We start from the raw sequence: 17,883 nt of genomic DNA on the forward strand, positions 1-17,883 counted from the left end.
TTTGTTTATATGAGTCATTTCCCTTCTTTCCTTAGTGAGTCTAAGCAAGGGTTTGTTAATTTTATTGATCTTTTCAAAGAACCAGCTCTTTGTTGTATTAGTTTTCTTCTATAGTTTTTTTGTTTTCTATTTCACTTAGTTCTGCTTTAATTATTACTATTTCTTTTCTTCTGCTGAGTTTGGGTTGCCTTTGTTTGTTTGGTTTTCTAGTTCTTTAAGATGTGACATTAGGTTGTTTACTTGGGATCTTTTTTATTTCTTGATATAAGCCTGTAATGATATAAACTTCCTTTTATTACTGCTTTTGCTGCATCCCAAAAGTTTTGATATGTCATGTTGTCATTCTTGTCTGTCTGTATATATCTTTTGATCTCTGCTTTTATTTATTCTTTGACCCAGTCATTTTTCAGAAGTATGTTGTTTAATTTCCACATTTTTGTGGGTTTCTTTACTTCTTATTTTGCAGTTGAATTCTAATTTCAAAGTTTTCTGGTTAGAGTATGCTTGGTATAATTTCAGTCTTCTTGAATTTGTTGAGGTTACTTTTTGGTCCATACATATGCTCTATCCTTGAGGATGTTTCATGCACACTGGAAAAGAATGTATAATCTGATATTTTGGTATGAAATGTTCTATAAATGTCTATTATATTCATTTGTTTTAGTGTTTCATTTAAGGCCAATATTTATTTACTGTTTTTCTTTTTGGATGACCTATCTAAAACCATCAATGGTGTGTAGAGATGTCAAAGTATGGTTGTGTTTTTGTCTGTTTCTATTTTTATATCAGTTAGTAGATGTCTTATATATTTTAGTGTTCTCTGATTCAGTGCATATATAGAATTGTTGTCTTCTTGATACATTGTCCCCTTTATCATTATGAAATGTCCATCCTTGTCTCTTGTTACTTTCATTGTCCTGAAGTCAGCATTATCAGATATTATTATGGATACACCTGCTTTTCTTTGGGTATTATTTGCTTAGTGAATCATTTTTTAATTTTTCACTTGGCATCTACTTTTGTCCTTGCAGCTTTGATGTGTTTCTTGAAGGCAGCACACGGTTGGGTTTTGCTTTTTGACAGTCTGCTACTCTGTGCCTCTTTATTGGTGAGTTCAGTCTATTTACATTTAGGGTAATTATTGATGTTTGAAGATTTCCAATAGCCATTTTAAGTTTTGTTTTCTGGTAGCTCAGTGTTTCCATTGTTTTTTCTTTTTTGTGTTTTTGTTTGATGGTATTCCATACTTCTTTCCTCTGTTTCTTTTTATTTTAAGCTATGTGTTTCAGTACTGGTTTTTTTTGTGGGTGGCTATTATTAGGTTATTAAGAGAAAAATTTTCATATGTACAAGTGTCCTTTGTCTTATGAGGGCTTCTGCACTCCATTCTCCTTTGCTACTGCAGATCTTTATCCTCTCCCCTTTTCTGTTATTGTTATCACAAATTATCTTTGTTTTTATTGTAAACTTGTTGGAGCTTTTACTTATAGTTTTGCTTTATTTTGTTCTTTTTATCCAGTCAGTTAACTCACTTGAGTATTTTCTGCATTAGGGGTTTTATGGTGATAAATTCCCTCAGCTTCTGTATGTCTGAAAAAGTTTTTATTTCTCTTTTATATCTGAAGGATAACTTCAATGGACATAGTATTCTTGGCTGGTAATTTCTCTCTTTCAGTACTTTCAATGTTTGGGTCCACTCTTCTGGCTTGTAGAGTTTCTACTAAGAAGTCTGATGATGACCTAATGGCCTTCTATTATATGTTATGTTCTTTTCTCTAGCTGCTTTGAGGACTTTTTGTCTTTGATTTTTGACAAAAAACTCGGTGTTCTGCTTGTGCCTTGGATTTGATGATCTAACTCTTTCCATAGGCTTGAGAGTTCTCATTAATCATTTGTTTGAATGGGCTCTCCATTCCCTTCTCCCTCTCTTCTTCTGATATGACCATTAATCTTGTCTTTCTGAAAGGATCAGACAATTCTTGTAGAGTGCTATTATTTTTTAAAATTTGTGAGTCTCTCTTTTCTCTCTGTAGCATCTTTAGTTGCCTGTCTTCAATGTCACTGATTTCCTCTTCTATCTAGCCTGTTCTATTAGCTAAACTTGCTACCTCATTTTTTAATTCATGTATTGAGTTCTTCATCTCTGTTTGGTTCTTTTTTAAAGTTTGGTCTCCTTGGTGTGAAGTACTTGTTTTGTTCATTAATTTTTTTTTTTAGCTCATTGAATTGCCTATCAGTGTTTTCTCACATCTCATTATTTTCAGAACTGCAATTTTGAATTCTGTATCATTTAACTGAGGTTTCCATGTGATTGAAATTGCCTTCTGGAGATTTTTTATTTTCTTTCTGAACTACATACATCTCCTTCTTTTGCAACCATTGTTTTCATTTTTTTCTTCATTGATGGCATTTGAGAGTGGTATTGTTAAGAAATCCAACAAAAACAAGTAAAAAATACAATTAAAAATAGAAATATTTTAAAAATAATGAAAAGTAAAAAAGCAAAACCACAAAAAACAAAGAGTAAAAACAAAAAAAAGGCAAAAAAAACCACACCACCCATAAAAATAAGAATAAAAATTAAAGACATGGAATACAAAAAAAGAGAGATTTCAGTTTTAAAAGGTTTTCCTGCTTTTTACAGTAGGTGGTGCTGTATTACAAGTTTTAGTTCTGTAAAATTCCTGGGCTGACCTCCACTGAGATATTGCTGTCACAATGATGGAGATGTACTGTAGTCACGATAATGGGTGGGGAGCATTATGAGGGCTTTATGGCTTTATCAATGGTGATCTCAGGCCTCTAGGTGCTCCTCCTCACATCTCAAGAGAACAGGAGCCAGATACAGAGCATCTCTGTTCTTCAGTTATCTGTGGGGTATGTCTCTGCCACTCTCTGTTACTTGCAAGTGGAGGGAGGTGGGAATTTTGGAGGCTGGCTCACTTTGTTTTTATCCGTCTGCACCAAGTGCAGGCTGTGGACAGACTCAAGGAACACCGGCTGTGACCTCTTGTTCTACCACTGCTTTGGTTTAGTATCTTCCCCTCTGCCTTTCTCATCACTCCTCCAGAGGAAGACCAGGTCACTACAGGCCTCTTTCCTCTCCAGAGCCAACCATGAGTGTGTCTTATCTTCTTTCCCCCCTTATCAACTCTTCCCACCTTTTTAGTCCATTTGGTGCACAGATTCTTTCAGGCAAACCTATAAACCCAGTTTGGGTTATTTTGCTGCATTATAGCTGTTGAATTTGTTGAATTTTCTATATATATATTTTTTAACTGAGAGGAAAGGAGACAGAGAGACAGACTCCCAGAAGTGCCCAGACTGGTATCCACCCAGCAACCCTAATCTGGGGCCAATGCTTGAGTATGAAGCTATCCTCAGTGCCAGGGGCTGACTCTGGAACCAATTGAGCCACTGGCTGCAGGAGGAAAGAGAAAGAAAGAGAGAGAGAAGGGACAGAGAGCAGTAGAAAAACAGATGGTTGCTTCTCTGGTTTTCCCTGACCAGGGATTGAACCCAGGACATCTGCACGCCAGGCCAACATTCTATCCACTGAGCAACTGGCCTGGGCCCAGTTGGAATTTCAAGAGGAGAGATCAGGGATATTTCTCACACCACCATTACTCTGGCATCTTCTCTCTCAGCAGTGTAATTTTTAAAATAACCTTCTTGAGCAATATTACAATTGAGTTGACTTTCTAGTCAGTCCTAAAAAGAGAAGTTAAAACAAAGGATGGAAAAGAGAAAGAGAAAAGTATACATTAATGTCATCTCTGAAATATAAAGGTATCAGTTTAAGTTACAATAATTGGTATTGGACAGTTCTGTTGTAAAACTTTATAGAAGTAATTGATTCTTTGGCATTTCCAACCCAGTGTTTCATAAGGAGGTCAGCCTTCTATAAAGGAACTGTAAGTAACTATAAAGTTTACCAGGAAAGACAACAGTATATCTTAGTTTCCAGAAAAGTGATTATATACACTTTTTAATAGCAACATTTGTATTTTTAAAGCAATGGTACTAATTATATTCCTTTCTCTGGGGGAAGAAAAAAGTGTTACCGCTTTTATTTGCTGATTTTTTAGAGTAAAATGCAAGAGAGAATATGTCCTATCACCCAAAATGTGGCATGAAAAAATAAATTCCTACCAAATTTTGTGTTGCATGCCAGGGACATATGATAAAAGGCACTTTGTCAGCCCTAGCCAGTTGGCTTTGTGGCAGAGCATTGACCCATCTTGTGAATGTCCTGGTTTGATTCCCGGTCAGGGCACACAGGAGAAACAACCATCTGCCTCCCCCCCTCTTTCTCATTTCCTCCTGCGGCCATGGCTAGATTGGTTTGAGCGCATTGGCCCTGGTGCTGAAGATGGCTCTGTTGATCCTCCACCTCAGGTGCTGAAAATAGCTCAGTTGCAAACATAGCCCCAGGTGGGCAGAGCATTGACCCCAGATGGGGTTGCCAGGTAGGTCATAATTGGGACACATGTGGGAGTCTCTCTATCTCCTCTCTTACTTAGAAGACGAAGAAGAAAAAAAAAAAAGGAAAACAGCATGCTGTCAAATTAAGAAGAATGTTTTATATAAGGAAATGATATAAAATACTACAGAACTGCTCTTTAGACCATAAAAAATTATGACTCAGAGTTAAAGTTCATATGAGTTAGAATGTGAATAATCTTAATGAAACCACATTTTTGTTGGAGAATGTCACCAAGAGGGCATAACCACTAGTTGACTTGTGAGCTAGACCCAGGCAGTCGGAGATTCCTCATTCCCTCTCCTGTCTCTGAAATATATATTCTGCACATTGTATCCACAGTGAGAGACATTTTCAAAGACAGAGTCTTGAGATAATAATGTCTTTGTTGAGACCATATATGACTGAACCCAGCTAAAGCCTCTATATAAGCTTTTAAGATTCTGGCAGGAGGGTGCAGAGATCCACTTGTCTTGTGGCCACTCAAAATGAGCTTTGTAAGTTTCCTTGCTGGTTAAAACCATCACCTACCAATCAGGAGTGGTCTGCCTCTTTCTTTGGTTTCTCTTTGCTCTTTGTCTATGGGGGCCAGTTTCAGAGTTCACCTGGGGAAACTCCTGAGGCTGTGAACCAACAATTATCTTTCCTGACAATTGACTAAAATTTGAATGAGCATTTCTGAATGTTAGCCATGTTTTGCAATTTTATGTCTTTGTGTAAAAACTTCATGACAAAGTTATGGATTTCTGCAATCATGTATGAATGTAGCTAAGTTATACTTAAAAATATTTTTAAATGTCCCTTTAAATTGATCTATTGCATGTTAAATCATGATTTTTAAAAAAAAATTGTTTCAGAATCGAAGCAAACGCTTGGAGAAGGTCCACGTGGTTATTGGACATAAATCATGTGACTTGGATTCTCTCATTTCTGCCTTCACATACGCTTACTTTCTAGACAAGGTGAGAGAAAAGAAGATTATACTTTTTAATTTGAATTATGGTGCAACGTTTAAGAACAAACATTTTCTGAGAACATAAGGAACCTATTAACTTAAGTTTTCATGTTCTGGTTTATTGTTGCAGAGAATAATGTATTATAATCCATTAATCAATGAACATTTATTGATCACCTACTATATGTTAGGAATTGTTCTAGTTATTTATTATTGATTTTCTTGATACACATTATTTCAATAAGATCAATGTTTTCAAATTAAAAATTAAAAATTTAAAAATAATAGTTTATAAGTTGTATGAGAATTCAGAAAACTAACAAAAGTAAGTGTCAGAATTTCTTATTTTCTTTTATCATCCTCCTTGGGAGTAGAAAAATATGTGCAGGATAACCTGCATGAACACTACATCCAGTATAGAGCTCATTGGCTGAAATTTTCAGTAACACAGATATTACATATCACATTTATATTCTGTTTTTGCCCTTAATCTTGACTTTGTACAGAAAGGTCATTCTCAGTTAGTGATAATCTCCCTTGAGTGAGAATCTTTGTATACTGTAAGGTCAGTAATATGCCTATAAATGTGAAAAAGACTTTTCAATAAGTTGTTTTAAAATGTCTATTTCATTAAATTCCTCAGCCCATGATAATGCTTTATCTCAAAGCCCAAAAAGGAACATTATGAACATTTTGGTGCTAATTCCAATTTCACATAGTTTTTAATTTTCTGCAGTCCATTAGTTTTATTTCAATTTTATTAGGCTCCTTGACTCTTAGATTATGCATAGCTGATCTAGAGTGACTTAATTCACATGAAACCCAGTCTTCCAGAATGAGGTGTGGGTGGCGAGAATGGCTTTAGGGCAGCAGCTGATCGAAAAGCTGGGTCAAGTAGTCTGATCTCTACATATGGGCCTTATAGCAAATTTACCTTAAAATTTGTTGAACTTTATAAGGGAGATTAGTTAGTGTGAGGGGATAAGTGTACCTGTGTTAAGATACGCATATTAGATACTGATCTTATCAACTGGATTTCTGACTCTAAGAAAAAAAGTTGCTTATTTTGAGAACATAGAATTGACTGAACCAGACTGATTTTTAGACTGATAGTGGCATGAATTCTATAATAGCTACATCATCTGACAAAAAGAGTAGAAAGGTAGTTACAGTAGATAAAAATAAAGAGATGTGTGGCCTTTTCTCTCCTGCTTCATTTATTTATTTATTTATTTATTTATTTACTTACTTACTTACTTACTTATTATTCAGTGAGAGGAGGGGAGTCAGAGACAGACTCCTGCATATGCCCCAACCAGGATCCACTCAGCAAGTTCACTGGGGGGTAATGCTCTGTCCATCTGGGGCATTGCTCCATTGCTCAGCAACTGAGCTCTTCTTAGCACCTGAGGCAGAGGCCATGGAGCCATCCTCAGTGCCAGGGGTCAACTCACTCCAATTGCACCATGGCTGCAGGAGGGGAGAGAGAGAGAGAGAAAAAAAGAGAGAGAGAGAAGTGGGAGGGAGGTTTGGAGAAGTAGATGGGCACTTTTTCTGTGTGCCCTGACTGGGAATTGAATCTGGGACATCCACATGCCAGGCCAACACTCTACCACTGAGCCAACCAGTCAGGGCCTCTCCTGATTCTAAGGTTTGCCACTGAGTATGGAGACAAGTATGAATTACTGAAGGGCACGTACTTGGGATTCATTGTTTCTGTGCCTTGCTTTTTGTTTTCTGGAACCTGCCCCCTACCAGAGGTCTCTGCATCTCCATTTTAATTTTTCCCGAGAACCAGATTATTCCCTCTCAGAGTAGTTACACATAGAATAAGTGCAGAGATTTGCAGTTTCACATGTAAGACTCCTTTTTAACTACTTTTCAGTCTGGTAGGCAAGCCCCATTCTACATATGGGGAAAACTGAGGCTCAGAAAAGAAAGTGGTTTTCTCAAAGTCACACAGCAAAGGCTGGGCCTAGATCCTAGTTCTTCTGACTCTAATCTCAGAATGGGTCCTGCCAGGATAGGCTCAGGCTGCGTGCTCTTGACTCAAGTTTCAAAGTAAGAGTAAGATATAACTCTATCAGTTAATCAGGAAAAATAAGTTGCCACAGAGAAATTACTAAAGATTATGATACAGTTATATCATAATTCAGGATTAGCCCGACAGGTTGGAGAAAAACTATTTTGTGGAGTGGCTTTGTGCTTCATATGCAGCAGCAGTGGGTGATGCATTTATTTTACTCAGCAAATACACATTAAATGTCTACTTCGTGGCAGGATGCCTTGTGCACTGGGAAACATAACTGAACAAAACAGACAAAACACTCTGCCAGCTTAGTGCTAAGAAAGAGAGATGGGTGGCAAGGACGTTAGAACTATGCCTGTGACAGAGCTGGTGATGATGTGAGAGTAAAGGGCACTGATATAACAATTCAATGCATCAAACTCCACATTCTTTCAGTGATATTTAGGGTTTATTGCAATATACTCATAGTATATTCAAAAACCCCTATATTTTTAAAATTTTTATTAAAAAATGTTTAGTATTGTGAATCTGAAATTCTCTAACTCCTTCCCATCTTCTGTTTCCCCTTATTACCACAATTATAATAACAGGTTTGTTAATATAAGTTTTTGAAAACAATGTAACATAAGAAACCAACAGAAATTACAATAATTAGTCTGTGGGCCAAAATCTGACTCATAAGAGTTTTTATTAAACTATATAATATTTTTATTTAATAAATTAATTGTAGACCCTGCTTGGTTGGCTGAGCAGTAAAGCATTGGCCTAGCGTGTGGAAGTTCTGGGTTTGATTCCTGGTCAGGGCACATGGGAGAAGTGACCATCTGCTTCTCCACTCCTCCCCTTCTCGTTTCTCTCTCTCTCTTTCTTCTCCTCCTGCAGCCATGGCTCAATTAGAGTGAATTGGCCCAGGCACTGAGGATGACTCCATTGCTTCTGCCTCAGGTGCTAAGAAGAGCTTGGTTGCTGAGCAACAGAGCAATGCCCCAGAGATGGGCAGAGCATCACCCCCTTAGTAGCCAGGTGGATCCCAGTTGGGGTGCATGTGGCAGCCTGTCTTTCTGCATCCGCATCTCTCACTAAATTAAAAAAAATAATAATTGTAATAATTGACATCACAGATAATGCCTCAAAATCCAGATTTCCAACTTTTCTTGAGTAACTGAAAGATTTAACTATACCGGGCCTAAATTTTTTACATGTAAACAAAAAATTGTGGGAGCCGAAGGGCAGGCATCCCACAGAGATGGGAACATAAATGCCTTTGTGTGTCCCCACAGTCCTCACCTGCCATGCTTAAATCATTCTGATTTTCTACTGATTCAATAAAGAGATGTGAATTTATTTCCCCTGAAGAGGAGAATGTATACATGCTCTTTTAAAATTGTGGAGCTATATGAGACATAAAGTATTTGTGATAAGGCACAAGAAGTTTCATGTAGAGTAACAAGAGGTTCAAAATATTAGGAGTCTCTTACCAATCGATAATGCTCTGCTAATGGGGTTTAGGTAGAGTTGGTTATGAATGTCAAATGGTTTAAAGAGGCCAAAAAGCTTTTATTCCCTTTACTGTGAAACTTACTCTGAGAAAATGTAGTTGTAGTCTTTCTTCCTGCTGTTGTCAGACTGTTCACTCTTCTCCATAGGTCAGTCCACCTGGGGTTCTCTGTTTGCCAGTGCTGAACATACCCAGAACTGAATTCAACTACTTCACCGAGACAAGGTGTATTTTAGAAGAGCTAAAAATCTCTGAATCCTTTCACATATTCCGAGATGAAATTAATCTGCATCAGCTAAATAACGAAGGAAAGTTATCTATAACACTTGTTGGCAACAATTCCCTGGCGAGGTGAGGCTCTAGAGGTTTGGTCTCTTAAGGAAGGCTCTTCTGGGCAAAGTGTCACCTTGATCACTGTTTTTGTGGCTTCAGAAAGTGTATAAAAGTCAGAGGACATTAAGAGGAAAGGAAATATATTTTCTTCTTTTATAGCAAAATCTGGACTGTGCCAATACTCTGTTTTTACCTTTGCATTTTAAGTACAATGTCTTTGAGTGGAAAGTTCTTGTAAAATTGACTGAAATTATACTTTTAAACCACTTCAGACACTTTGTTATAGCAATGCAACTGTTCTGTGTATTGATGCTGAAAATGGGTAGTATAAATTGAAATTAAACACTAAATAAAACTTAAAGATTCATAAGAAAGAAATCTCAACTGTGAAATAAAAATTTATGTAAATGAACTATGAAAATCATTTGATCATTGGCTCATCATTCATAGCATTTTATACTATAAGAGCAGGATAGATTTTTCTTAAAGTTCATGTAATTCAAACTCCATATTTTATGAACAAAAAACCCTGACTTCTTGTGTTGCAAATGACTTACCCAAGGTACTACATGCAGTCTTCCGTAAGTAGAGGAGTTTGGATTAGCATTTGAGTCTTCTGCTTCCTTCAATAAGAATTTAAGAATTGCTAACCAGTAAAAGAATCTAAAGGTACATAAAGAGTAAGAAGACAAATTCTCTGCCTTCAAGGACCTTACAACCCAACACAGAGGTGCCCTTTGATAAGCTCTCTAGTGCTACTGAATGAACAGTCACAGTTAAACATCTCAGTAGTTTTAGATGTTAGTTGGTTTTTCCCTCATACTTTGCCAATTTGCTAATTGTTGACGGCATTAACCAGTCCAGTAGACACTGACTTTGTATACATGAAATAAAAACTTGTATGTGTATTTAATTTTTTATTTAACTTTTTTAAGAAAGCATATTTAGGTATTAATACATTGTAATGTCAAGTATGCAATTCACTTAGTTATAAAAAAGTTTAAAAGCAATTTGCCTGTGTGGGGCTGCTTTAAATCCATGGTGTTTAAAACACACACAATTCTTTTGATTAATATTCATAAATCAGCTAACTGGCTGAGTGTTATTGGTAGATTATTTGAGTCACTTCATTTACCAAAATTCAGAATGATTACATGCTTTACTAAATTTGTATTAACCTTCCAAATCAGCAAAAGCAGATTTAAAATAGTGAACCCTGAAACATGGGAATAAATTGAAATCTTAGGAAGAGTTTTGTTACAAATTAAATTTTAAAAGTTTTGCTGGTTTTGAGACAAGTTATGAGCTCTAACTTTGGGATTGTTTATGAAATAGAATGCTTTCCAAAAATAAATTGAAATCTTTACTTCCTTCATTGCTACTCTTTTGATTTTTGGCATAAAGAAAGAATAAAGTTAGTTTTATCCACATCTTTCTTCCTGCTGCTGATAAAAGCCATGATTGTCTCATATAAAAAATGCTTGTGGAAGTAAGGAAGTCAATAGTATTTTTTCTACAGCATTTTGATTGGATGTGCAAGCTTTGGAACCAGATTGTCAGAGTTTAAATACAAGCTAGTCTACTTATAAACTTTCTGATCTTCCACAAATTTCTTAGCATCTTCACACTAATTTTAACAGAACCCATTTCATAAGGTCATTTTATAGTATAAAATGCGATAATACTTCAAAAGTATTTACAATAGTATCTGACCTACAGTGGAAGCTCAATAAATGTTAGCAATTACTATTTATTATTATTGTCATTTTGGCAATTAAATGAGAGGAAGTGCTAAGATGTGAAGGTATTCTAAGAATCTTGGGGGAAGTAATTAGTTAAAATGAAACTTGAAAACACATAGAATAAGGTTCATCTGAATACACGTATTTATGTTTTTGGCTAATGAGAGGAAGTCATTTGTGTGGGAGGAGAGATTAAATAATTCCAAAAAGTAAGAAAACATGCCATATTTCTTTCTCTTTCTCTCCTCCGTTTGCTTTCCAGTGAGGACAAAACTTTAGAGTCAGCAGTTGTCAAAGTCATTAATCCGGCTGAGCAGACTGATGCTGGGCTTGAGTTCCGAGATTCTTCTTCCTCCCTCGTTGTGAAAGAGGTGCTCCGGGAGGCTCCCGAGCTCCTCACTGAGCAGCTGGCTCATCTCCTCAGAGGTGAGAGATGACTTTCTATTAAATACTGGAAAGCTTAATGGAGTGTCTCTCGCCTTGCTCATGCAGAAAAAGTGCGATCCATTCTTGGGTTAACAATCCCGTTAAAGACCATGGGAAGCTTCATCAGAGAGGCAGGGAGTAAAGGGTTTGTTAAAGAGTAGCATTATATGGAATATTAAAAATGTGCATTTAAAAACAGGCATGAAGGATCTTTGCTGTTTCACTAAACAAGAATATTAAATGGAACTCCTGCACCCTGTTGGGGAGCTGGAATAGCTCCTCTGGCCCTCTGACAGCTTCCAGAGGTGATTCCTGACCCACAGTGTGAATATGGGGCACAATTCCACATTCCCACATTGAATTATCTTCTGATACTGATACATGCTTATTTTATATAATGCTGTTTAAAGGCAAAATCGTACCCTTTATTCTGGCAATATTGTGCAAAGATGGACTTTTTTTTGGTTAAATTTTGCCATCTCCTTCTCCCCGTCTTTTAATGCATTCTGTCGTCACTCAGCCTGCATTAGGGATTCGAGTCTGGAGTCATCAGTTATTCACTAATCTCTATTTTATATCCATCAATGGAGCCCACGCTTCCAAAAAGTGATTTCCAAGCTGGAAATTGTCAGTTGACCTTGGTGCCACAAAAATTCTGTATTGTCTCAGTTAGGGCAGTCTGGACTTTTGTACTAAGCATTTTTTTCCCTTTTCAACACTCCATCTTGAACATGGTAGACATGGGTTTTTATTTCTTTTTGTATTTTTCTGAAGTGAGAAGCAAGGAGGCAAAGAGACAGATTCCCACATGCACCCGACTGGGATCCACCTGGCACACCCACTAGGGGGTGATACTCTGCCCATCTGGGGCATTGCTCTGTTGCAACTAGAGCCATTCTAGCACCTGAAGCAAAGGCCGTGGAGACATCCTCAGCACCCGGGCCAACTTTGCTCCAATGGAGCCTTGGCTGCAGGAGAGGAAGAGAGAGACAGAGAGGAAGGAGAGGGGGAGGAGTGGAGAAGCAGATGGGTGCTTCTCCTGTGTGCCCTGAATGGGAATTGAACCCAGGACTTTCACACGCTAGGCCTACACTCTATCACTGAGCCAGTCAGCCAGGGCTAGACATGGGTTTTTCTCAATGTATTTAATGCAAGAAAATGAAAAACAGTGATGAATAGGAAGAAGGAATTAAAAAAGGAAAAGGCCAAGAGAATGTTGACTCAGCTCTTTTAAAGCCTTTTCATCACTTTCTCTGGCTCTACCATAATTTGGAAAGAAAATTTAAGAGTTATATAGTTCCTATAAATGTTTTAGAACTGATGGCCCCAGTAAACCCATTTAAAAGTTTTTTCTGGCTAATGACATCTGTAAAATGCTCTGTGGGAAACTGGGTCTTCAACTAAATTAAGTAAGCAGAGTATTTATCTCTGTGACAGAGCAGAAGGAAAGTAAAGGTAACTGGGATCTCAGCCAAAAGGGAAGTTGATTGACAGTGCAAATGTGGGATTCAGGCAAACACTAGAGAATATGTTGTTTGCAAACTAAGAAGTTTGGCTTATTTAAAAAATACATGTGTTATTTAGTAGAAAAGAATTGTGGTCTATGAATAGTTCATCTTCATAATTGTCTATAAATAGTAAAATTGGCAGTTCAACTGTAATATATGAGTACAAAGATGATTTTGTTGTTGATGATGCTGATGGTGATATTCAAGGAAGAAGGAATGTATACCCTTTTGTTAGTTACCTTGGTATTAGTTAGCAAAGCTACTAAGACTTAAACCTATGGTAAAGGACTTTGGTTTTTCTTACCATCAGAGATTTTTCATAGGGTTGGGCTTGAAGTGGGATTAGGAAGCAGCCAGAATAGTAACATCACTTCCTTGTCACTCGGATATTGGAATGTGAGGGGATGAAGTGCCTCTACCTGTGAAGACTGCCAATACCAATAGTGTCATGAGAGCCAGAGTCACTGAAGCCTAGGAGGGGAAGATATAGGTGGCGTATATGAGTGGGAAGTGGGCTCTGGAGACCTTTGCCAAGGTGGTCATGTTTGCATGTGTGTGCTACCTATGTGGAAGGGAGATGAAATATCACAGAACAGTTTTGCCCAGAGGGCACTAAAGGATGGGGATCTAAGGAGTTTGACTTTAAAGAGGTAACTCATCCATATGCAGGGCAATTTTCAAAACTTCCTGAATTTTAAGTAAATATAAGAAAGGACTCAAGTCAAATTCTACATTACTCACTAAACTCCAACTTAGACCTCATGCTTTTCCTATCATGTATTAACACCAGACCTACAGGAAAGTTTTCTTTTTATGTGCTTATAAATAAATTTAGTAATCTTTATATTCATAACATAAATAGTTCTCTTTCTAAAGGGTTTTCTCTATAAACAGCTACAATGTTATTTTGTATTTTGGGGTGCTCAAAATGATCATTTATCTGACACACAGTTCTAGGACATGTTTTTATGCATTCTTCTAGGTCTTGAAGGAATGTAAAATTTCTGTGCACACCCTTGCCATAAAGAATTTTGAAAAACATCTACTTCCAGATGTTGTGAGACTAGATATTTATGACTGACTTGAAAGTCTTAAAAATCTGAATTTGCTACAAACTAAATAATCAATTTGGTTTCTCTTTACCTTTCATTCTCATGTTCATATGCAAGAACACATCGTGCTGAGGCACACTGGTGAGCCATAAATGGATTTCCTGTGGGCCAAGATATTGATCTCCCAATCTTTGGAGACCGCCCTAAGTATGCCTCTTAGCCTGTTATGCTACAAAAGAAAATATGAGTTTCAGTGCATTTCTTAATTTTAAGGTTGGACCTACTCTTCTTTAGTTTTGCTTATTAGGTCTTCTCTGCTTAACTTCTAAATATTGCAGTGCCCTAGAACTTTGTCTTTCACTGACCTCGTTTAGTTCTAACACTTTAAATATAATACTTAGGCTGTGACTCCTTGTATCTCCAACTTAACTTCTGTTAGAATTCCAGGTTTATATCCAGGGCCCATGTGACATCTTCACATGCATGTCTAATTAGTACCATGTCTAATCATGGCTGTAATGGATCCCTTTAGTTCCCTGTACCTACAAATCTGCTTTTATCCTAGTTTCCCCATTTCAGTAAAAGGCACTACCACTTACCTATTTACTCAAGTCATGATCTAGTCCTGCTGACTATAACCTAGAAAGTAACCATGACCACTACTAGTGATCCAATTCAACCTACCATTCGGTCCCTGGCCAGGGCACACATGGGAAGCAACCAATGAATGTATGACTGAGTGGAGCAAAATAAATGCTTCCTTTCCCCCTCCCTATTTCTCCTTTCCTCTCTCTCTCTCTCAAAATCAATTAGTAAAAGATTAAGCCCTAGCTGGATAGCTCTCAGTTGGTTGGAGCATCCTCCCAGAATGCAGAGGTTGCTGGTTGGATTCCCTGGTCAGGGCACATACAGGAGCAGCTTGATATTCCTGTCTCTCTCTTGCTGCCCCCCCCCTCTCTCTCTCAAATAAATAAATAAATATATAAATAAATAAATAAATAAATAAATAAAATATATCTCAGGTTCTATCAATCCCCTGCCTAAAACCCATCACACTCAAAATCCAAGTGCCCCACCCTTACAAACTACAGCGTAATCTGTTCCCTCCTACTTACATATCAGCTCATGCTCTATCCTATATCCCCTTTTTTCACTTCTTTCCGATACACTCAACCCTTTCTCCTTTTGAGGATTTACGTAAGCTGTCCCCTACTTCTGAAATGCATGTCCCTATCTACTCAACTTTCTTTCTATCACTAGTCTCTTCCTTAGAGTGGTGGGATTCAAATAATTTAACAACTGGTTCTCTGCCCTAATGACTGTTTAAGTATAAAATAACAATATACCGAAAGGTAGTTTATTACTTCATGCATTTCATACCTCCACGGCTTCAGAAATGGATGATAAAATAACACTTGAAATCTATATTTCTGTTGGTTCATTGTGTCCTAGCTTCCTATTGGTTTCACCGTTCAGGGAACATCAGTGCACTCCTAATATCTCAGGGAATTTGGGGCATAACACAAAGCTGACAAAATGACAGCTTGTCATCCCTGGTTGTTTGGCACTTTTTCTCTTTATGTTATATGCTTGTTTACTGAAGAAATAAATGTGAGGGAATTAAAATGTAGTATTTCATCAAAGATATAATGAGTTTTATGAAATTAATAAATATTACAAGTATAGTTCCATCAGATTTTTTTCACCTATGGATGGAATGAACATTACTATGGGTGCTTAGAGTATGCTGTTGCGCAGATGAACATTAAAAAAGAATAAAGAATGTACTTTTTTTTTTTTTTTGTATTTTTCTGAAGCTGGAAACGGGGAGAGACAGTCAGACAGACTCCCGCATGCGCCCGACCAGGATCCACCCGGCACGCCCACCAGGGGCAACGCTCTGCCCACCAGGGGGCGATGCTCTGCCCCTCTGGGGCGTCACTCTGCCGCGACCAGAGCCACTCTAGCGCCTGGGGCAGAGGCCGAGGAGCCATCCCCAGCGCCCGGGCCATCTTTGCTCCAATGGAGCCTTGGCTGCGGGAGGGGAAGAGAGAGACAGAGAGGAAGGAGGGGGGGGGGTGGAGAAGCAAATGGGCGCTTCTCCTATGTGCCCTGGCCGGGAATCGAACCCGGGTTCCCCGCACGCCAGGCCGACGCTCTACCGCTGAGCCAACCGGCCAGGGCCAAGAATGTAAATTTTTGATATCCACATTGGACTGCTGCCCAGGCACTCACCTTAGAGAGAACTCTGATTACAAATGCCATTTTAACAACTAGTTCACCAAATTCAACAAAAAATTAGGTGTTGGTTCTGCTGAACTGGTGCAAACTGGCTGAATCCCAGCACTGCTCCTCCTCTTGACCCCGCATCTTCAGAAGCTTCATGAGAAAAGAAGCCTTACATGTTTTGTTCACTGCTCCACTGTTCTGTCTCTGGTGTCTGGAACAGTGCCTCCCATGTAGTGGACTCTCAGTAAATACTGTCACAAAATGAATTCTGCAGGATTGTTCATATACAGTTACATTCTATTTTTTATGGCTAAGTTGATTTAATTAGTGCTATATTTTTCTTTCTATTGCATTACAGTCCATCTCTCCAACGTTCTTAATGTCCAAACTTTGAACATTGTTTTTTTTCTAATAATAAGCTCTTTTTTAGCTTTTAGAAATAAATCCCAGTAGAATTTGTCTTGTTATTTTGTAAACATTTGTTTTTATTTTCAGCTTTTGCATGTCATTACATATATATCATTTTAACCTTTTCTTGCAGTATATACATGTACAGAAAAGAGTGTAAAATATAAATAAAAACATAAATATATGAGTTATTGCAAAAGGAACACCCTCTAACCAATAACTCAAGTAAAGAAATAGAGCAAGATGACCTCTTTGCCCCTCTTTTTATCACTATCCACTCCCTCTCTAACTAAAGGTAACCAGCATTCTGATTCCTGTGGCATACATGTGTTTCTTTATAGTGTTATCACCCCTGTATGTACCCCATAACACTACAGACTGGTTTTGCCTGTTATATGTATTATTTATATATTACAAGAATCATATGGTATATACTCTCATTGTTACTAGAACTCTACATTTATATTAACTGTAGTATATCTATTTGTATCAGTCAGTTATGTATCATCTATCTGTTTTTTATTTATTTCATTATTTATATCCTCCCTTCTTCCATACAATATTTGAAGTGGCTTATGCAAATATTATAAAACAAAAAAAAGGTCATGGTCAGGAAACAAAACCATGTAGAGAAAAGAATGAGATCAAGCTATAATTAAAAAATTGAAGGAGTGAAAAGAGTATTCAGTTTGAAACTTTGGATATGAGCTTCTTGGAATCAGTGGACAAGTAGAAGTGTAATTAATTGTGATATTTATATTATTACTAAAATATATCAGTTCCTCATTTAAAAAATCTGTCTCAAGTATTCTTTTCTTACATCAGTCCTCTTGAAAAGACAATAATGTCATAGACATCCTTCAACATGCGTTACAACGGTTTATGTAGGAACTAGATGCGGTGTATCAGATACTTACCACTTCTCAATTAATCACTATGTAGGAATTGTTTTCATTAACTGTACCTTTAGTCAATGAGATCATAAATGACTGACTTTTTCACCTTTAGTAACCTTATTTTCTGTTCCAAATTTCTTTTGTAGACATGTTGTTTTTCTCTAAATATAGGAAATAAATACTTAAATTTAGTCATATTGGAATTTTTTTTTAGTCTTATATTTACTGCTGGAGCTATATTTCAAATTGTTTGCATGGTGGGAGACTCTTGCATTCAAATATTGATATATGACCTGATCATTACGGATTGGTTGAAAGACTATT

The 17,883-nt window shown here is 37.3% G+C and overlaps 1 protein-coding gene across 5 annotated transcripts in view; it reads left to right on the forward strand.

Annotated features, from left to right (window-relative positions):
• PRUNE2 (prune homolog 2 with BCH domain) overlaps positions 1-17,883 on the forward strand; it is a 288,030-nt gene that overhangs the window by 67,516 nt on the left and 202,631 nt on the right. For all 5 annotated transcript variants that reach the window (XR_010729070.1, XR_010729071.1, XM_066257053.1 and 2 more), the window contains exons 2-4: positions 5,341-5,445; positions 9,114-9,316; positions 11,303-11,466. Coding sequence is in view for 3 of the 5 variants with exons in the window: in XM_066257053.1 (XP_066113150.1) it covers positions 5,341-5,445; positions 9,114-9,316; positions 11,303-11,466 (472 nt within the window). In the remaining 2 variants the exon portion in view is untranslated. The remainder of the gene's footprint in view (positions 1-5,340; positions 5,446-9,113; positions 9,317-11,302; positions 11,467-17,883) is intronic.

Source organism: Saccopteryx bilineata, chromosome 2 (genome assembly GCF_036850765.1).
Source record: "Saccopteryx bilineata isolate mSacBil1 chromosome 2, mSacBil1_pri_phased_curated, whole genome shotgun sequence".
Lineage (NCBI taxonomy): Eukaryota > Metazoa > Chordata > Mammalia > Chiroptera > Emballonuridae > Saccopteryx > Saccopteryx bilineata.